Source organism: Verruconis gallopava (genome assembly GCF_000836295.1).
Source record: "Verruconis gallopava strain CBS 43764 unplaced genomic scaffold supercont1.3, whole genome shotgun sequence".
Classification (NCBI taxonomy): Eukaryota; Fungi; Ascomycota; class Dothideomycetes; order Venturiales; family Sympoventuriaceae; genus Verruconis; species Verruconis gallopava.
This window is the reverse complement of record NW_015622139.1, coordinates 789173-795172: the sequence shown is the minus strand read 5'-3', so window position 1 is coordinate 795172 and position 6000 is coordinate 789173. Positions and strand designations below refer to the sequence as shown.

General features: G+C 58.0%; 1 protein-coding gene across 1 annotated transcript; it reads right to left on the bottom strand.

The window, feature by feature from the left end:
- Positions 1 to 106: 106 nt before the first annotated feature.
- On the bottom strand, positions 107 to 4968 carry PV09_01230 (uncharacterized protein). Its single transcript, XM_016354085.1, has 2 exons — positions 2848 to 4968; positions 107 to 2689 (listed from the first exon to the last, which is right to left on the bottom strand). The coding sequence occupies exons 1-2, from the start codon at positions 3821 to 3823 to the stop codon at positions 753 to 755; spliced, it is 2913 nt and encodes a 970-aa protein (XP_016218180.1). The 5' UTR covers positions 3824 to 4968; the 3' UTR covers positions 107 to 752.
- Positions 4969 to 6000: the final 1032 nt, after the last annotated feature.

The window sequence follows — 6000 nt, the reverse complement described above, 5'->3', positions numbered from 1 at the left end:
AGAGAGAGAGAGAGAGAGAGAGAGAGAGAGAGAGAGAGAGGGAGAGAGAGAGAGAGAGAGAGGGAGAGAGGGAGAGAGAGAGAGAGAGAGAGAGAGAGAGAGAGAGGGAGAGAGGGACAGAGATATGATAAACATTGAGAGTGTAACGCCCTGTCTCTTCTAGCCCGTTCTACCAAGACGCAGCAGGCAGAATCGCGCGGCGCTTACAAAACCACAGGACTGCATGGCCAACTTCCGTGTAGGAGACGTGCGGATATGTGGGGTTCGATGGATTTTGATGCCATGACTGCGAGGCTTGAATCTAAGAAGCGGCAGAAGCCATGCTCGACGCAAACGATGCATGTATATATAACCAACGGGAAGGAGTGCTTCGATGCTTCGAAAGCAAAGATACGAGACAAAGGAAGACAAAGACGTTGAAAGAAAAGGAGAAAGACACGGACGTGAGCCGTCCCACGTGTCCCCAATATAATCCTCATCCACGTCTCCATCGCGATCAACCACCGTAACTACACTAACTGTCTTCGTCAATCTCCAGTTCATACAACCCACATCGTGTGATTTTTTTTTTTTTTGCTCCTATATTATCCGCCTCTCGTTTAAAAAGTTCGTGCTCTTTAAAAAATTTGTTAGTCAGTTGAGAAACAAAAAAATATCCGTATGTATGCTCCTCCCTTTTTTTTCTTGTTATGCAATCTGAGCCGCCCAGTGGGTGCCATCTCTATGTTGAAACGGAATGTTTCCAAGTAGAATCAGCTGGCACTGATATGCTCTTTACCATCATCCGTCACAACAACATTTCCTTCCTCGGGCGCTTTGCCGCCGACGTAAGCCGTGGCTTTCGTCACCTCGCCCGTCGCCGCGTCTGTACTATGCAGAGTTGTCTCTCCCGTTTGCACGGCCGTTTCCGTGCTCTCAGCGGGGTCCTTACTTGCACTGTTTTCCAGTGGGGTGTCTTCAACGGCTGTACCTGCAACTGTAGCTGGCAAGGGCTCGCCCGCGGCTTTTTCTTCGGAGCTAATGTGAATCTCAGCAGGCGTTCCATTCTTTGCGGCCTCGGCGACAGCTTGCGCCGTCTCAAGAGTGGGCGCCGAGACTGGCACGCTGAGCACACCTTCATCCACCTCCCATATTGTCTGCGGCCGCGAAATGGTAAACTTGAAGACTGGTCTTGACGGAGCAGACATGGGGCCGGAGTCGCCACCAGCACCAGAAGGCGAAACACCTGGTCTTCTCCTCTGAGGGCCACGAGCCCGACCCTTCCTCGCGTCTGCTAACGGGGCCTTCTCTTCCGCTGGCTCATCCTCCACCTTCGGCTCCTCCTTCTTCGGCGCCTGCGGACCCAGACCGAGCTTCTTGTTCAGGTCGGACATGAAGCCTGCTTGAAGAGCGGCGATCTTGCCGCTGCCTCCAGGACGAACGGGCACGGCCGGTTTGGACTTTGGAACCGACGCGCCGCCCTCATTCGAATCCCTGGAGGTCGACTTGGCCAGCGAAGCTTCCTCAGAAGCGTCAGAGCCGCGGAACCGGCTTGGGCGTGCCGGCACGCTTGGCTTGGGCCTGGCGGGCACGACTGGAACCTGACGTGGTTCGTCAGATGAAGGTTCGGCCGCCTTCCTGGCGGGTCTGGCCGGTACCTGCGGCTGCTTTGTCTCGACGGGAGAAGTAACTTCTTCGTCCTCTGGATCGATAGTCGTGGTGTACAGCTGACTGCTTGGCGTATCCTCCCAGATATCTTTGCTTGGGAAACGCGGCTGGACGGGAGGACGGGAAGCCGCACCGGCTGCAACCTCTCCAGAAAGCCTTTTCATTTGATCCGGCAACAATTTCTCCTGATCATTCTTTTCAGCCGTCTTCCGGGCCTGCTCGTCCGCAGGAGGTTCGTAGACGCCCTTCGGCTCATGCTCGGCAGCCGGGTGGCTCTCTTCGACATCTTGAGGAGCCTCAACCGTCGTGACGTAGTTCAAGCTATCCGGAGCATCTTCCCACACATCCCTGCTAGGAAAGTGGTGACGGGCAAGATCAGGGCGCTTCGTGTTGGACTTGTTCTGGGCACCTCCAACGGTAGCGGGCGCCGAGTCCGCACGAGGTTCATCATCATCGTCGAATAATGGTTCATATTCCTTGACATCCTCAAGAGGCGTGCCGACGCTCTCGGGGCGAAGTGTTTCGCCTCTGCCGGCGATGTGAGCTAGCTGATGCTCGGAGATCTTGTTGATGCTGTTCGAGCGGCTATGCGCGTGGCTGGTACCGTCCGATAACTCCAGATAGGTAGTGCTGCGGCGCTCAAACTCCGGTTCGACGGCAGGCTGCATGTATTGCGCGTCAGGACGGTACGCAGCCTCGTCAGCGGCCAGGATGGGAATGTCGTCTCCAGAGTCGGCGTGGCCATCAACAGAGCGCGCTGCACCGACATATGGGGATCGCGGAATATCAACGTGAATGGTGTCATCCTCCACCTCGCTGTCCAGCGCGTGATCATGCTTGGAGTGATTGATCTGCTTGACGGCGCTTTCTAACGCGTCAGTTGGGAAGCTCATCTTGCGAAGCGGGGATTCAGCGAAGGTCTGCGAGCTGGGACGGCGAGGCTTCGTTGAGTTGGGTCGAGAGGCCAGGCGCTGCGCGTACTCCTCAGAAGCTATGTAGCCAACATCTTCGCCGGGTGTGCCAACAATAGCTGGTGACGAGCCTGCACGAATGTAAGTACTGAGATCAGGCTACTTGGATTTCCTACAGAACTTTTGAAAAAAAAAATTGGGAGAGGAGGGAGGGGGGTTGAGGAGGAAGATAGAAGGCATTGAAGATGAGAAAAAAAAAGGTAAATGAAAAAAGAAGGCTTGGACATACCGACGCCTGGATGAGATGTGGTGTGCACCAGCTTGTTGAGCTCGTCGGAGCTCAAAGCCCATTCCTTCCTTTCCTCACTGATCGCGGGCCCATACTCGCCCTTTTGCTCGCGAGCTAGAGCTTCTGGATGCCTCTCGTACCACGCCTTCTCGAACGGGTCGGCCTTGTTGATGCCGTGGCCATGCAGTCCATAGCTTCCGGGCGGACCGTAGAAGATCTCACGACCGCTCTTGGTACGCGAATGATGTCTGGGCGTACCCTGTCCACCGCTGCTGTGGAAGCCAGCACCTTGGCCAGGGCCGGCGAGACCAGGAGAAGGCGTGGGCGCCTGCACGTCGCCGGCGTTTGGGTACATGGGTACCTGCAGTCCAATGACGGGAATGCCATGCTCCTCGTGCTCGTTCGTGTCCTGCCTGTACAAGCTTGGAGGTCGCGAGCGTGTCTGCGACTGCCTTGAGCTGGACCTGTCCAGATCGACGCCCACATCCGTGTCAGAGGCGTTGCTGTGGGCCTTGCCGATGCCCAGAGCAGCCGCCTGGGAAGAATCGGTCCTCGTAACGGCAGCAATGCGCTGCTTCGCCGCCGCTACGGGCAGTGAGGCCTTTGGGGCATGAAGAGGCAGGTCGTCCGCTGTGTTGGAGGTCGTCGCAACTGCATCCGCCTCGTCTGCCTGGAGCACGGGGGTTGCGTGGTCGTATTCGCTACCCTCCTGGCCGACAGAAGGCAGCGTCACAGACGGAGGACGGGCGGGCACCTCCTTCGCGAGACCACTGCCATGCTTATCGGAGCTAGGAACCTTGTGCAGATAGGCCGGATTGTTGAGGGGGGAGGGCGCAAATCTGTCTCGGTTCGGACTCACAGAGCGCTCAACACTGCGCCTAGGGCGAGCAGGCACCTGAGGAACATCGATGGTGGCAGAGGCTGCGGGCATGTTCTGCGAGCGAGAAGGACGTGGAGGAATGGTGGGCGCGGCCATGATTGTGGTGGATGCGGTCGTCGTCGTCGATGGATGTTTGTAGAATGTGTCGGGGCGTGCGTCGTTGAGGGAGCAGGGGTGAGTAGCAACTTGTGCACGGAAACGTTATGTGCTAGCTTCAAACGATAGACGGACGGATTGGGAGTGGAGAGGAGAGAAGAAGAGGAGCGGACAAAGCTGTGAAGCGGATCCAGAAAAGGTCAGTCAGATGCGGTGAATGGCGGTCCCAAACGAGGCTGATAAGACGGGCACCATGCAAACAGATAGACGCAGGGTCTCTCTTGTCGAAGGTACAATTGCAGGTAGGCGAAGGACAAGACGAAGAAGTCAAAGGGGGGAGATTGGTGGGATGGAGGTTGCGCGAAGTACACAGAGGGGAAAAGACGAAGCAAGCGTCATGTCTCGGACATTGGCGGCGACGAGGTCTGTATGATTTAACAGACAAGAAAACGGAGGGACGTGAAGTCTCCACCGTTGAACAAGCTTGACGCAGGCGCCCCAGTCGCGAGCAGATTCGTCATAGCCAGGTGCAAGGACGAAGGGCCAGAGCAGGGTTGGGGGGAAAAACCGATCGAGAAGCGCAGGCCAGACCGGGATGCGATTGGTGGCTCACTCACTAAAGCTGAAGCCGCGTGAATCGAGCAGAGAGAAACGACGTTGGCGGCGGCGGCGGCGGCAGCGTCGGGGGGGGTGTGCCTGTGTCTTGCTGGAGAGAGCCGTTCCACCAGGCTGGAGCAGCAGCAGCTGTTGTGGTTGATGTTGCTGTCGTTGTCGTCGACGGCGCCGTTGGGGGCGGTGGTGTCGTCGTGTTGTCGTCACGGCCACAAAGGTACCTGAGCAGGCGCTCGGTAGCAGCAGCAGAATTGGCCGAAGCAAGGAACGGCAAAGCAGGCTACACGACCATCGAGGCCACCACGATAGAGCGGGTTGACGAGGCCCGTGGGATCAGCGGGATTCGTCGACGTCAGAAGAAGAAGACGAAGAAGCAGAGGAGGAAGACGAGAACGAGGCGCACGGGAGAGACACGGGCGCGGAAGACGCCCAAAGACGCGAACAAATAGCAAGCGGAGAGGGAAAGAAGGAAAGAAAACTCTTTCTGATCTCGAGCCAGCGTGCGCGAGACAGGTGGCGTCGTCGTCGCCGTGCAAGGTCGCAGCAGAGCGGCCCTACTGTGTGCTACACGTCCCGAGTCCAGTCACGCACCCACGCTCACGCTCACGCCTGCCTGGAGGAAAAGGAGCTGGGCTTAGCCCGTTCGGCGGCTAGCACCATGCCGCAGTTCAGCGAACAAAGGCTGCTGGCAGTGCTGGGCGCACGCCGTACGCAACCAGGAGCGCGCGGTGGTCTGCTTGGTGGTAAGGAACAGCCAGATGCAGCAGATCCGATCAGCACAGGCGTGGCAACGCATCCGGCGGCGGCCCCGGCAGGCATCTCGACGCCGGCTCGCAGCAGGCACCAGATGCGCGATCCGCATGTTGCTGTGCAGCCAGCCCCATTGGCCCGTCGCCGACGGCTGCCATGCGCCATTTTGTCGCCAGAGCCTCTGCTCCCCATCTCCCAACGCCTTTGCCCTACACGTGCCCCGATGATTCTACAATGCCTGTGCTACGATGCAGAGTTATTCCCTCACAAACCCCGTCGCCATGCACCAGGCGCTCAGTCGAGACTAGGCTGCTCGATCCCAAGCGCGTCCCCCGACCGAGGCGGTGTCGAACAAGCCAGTTTGTTTTCCCCCTTTCTCGTGCTGTTTGGCCAGCAGCAAGGCCATGCGCGCTGTTTGGAGCCGTTTGTTCTGCCACGCCCTGGCCCAGCGCACGTCACGAACTGCCGTGCCAAAGATGATCCGTCTCCAAGCGTACATGACACACCCCAATGCATGACTCCAGCTTTAACTTACACGCATGCTTGCGTACTTGATTCCTTACCGACCCTTCTGCTGTTTCCAGTCCCATACTGGCCCCGGAAAACAGCAGTCCAGAAGGCCCAGCGGGTGTCTGGAAGTCCTGTGGTGCGTTGCTCACGCGCCAGCAAACACCTTTGGGCCACCAGGGGCTTGCGAACGGCCGCCACGTACGGTCACGCATACCAAGGGACCGGAGGAAGAAGAGCGCTAGAACGACTGAGCGGAAGAGAGGAAGAGCCCCAGGATGTGGCTGCTTGCCAAATGAATCAGCAGC

Excerpts from the sequence above, each read along its gene's own strand:
- PV09_01230 (XM_016354085.1), bottom strand. The coding sequence starts at position 3,823 with ATGGCCGCGCCCACCATTCCTCCACGTCCTTCTCGCTCGCAGAACATG. Across the intron at positions 2,690-2,847 it reads CACATCTCATCCAGGCGTCG|GCTCGTCACCAGCTATTGTT; the intron begins GTATGTCCAAGC and ends ACATTCGTGCAG.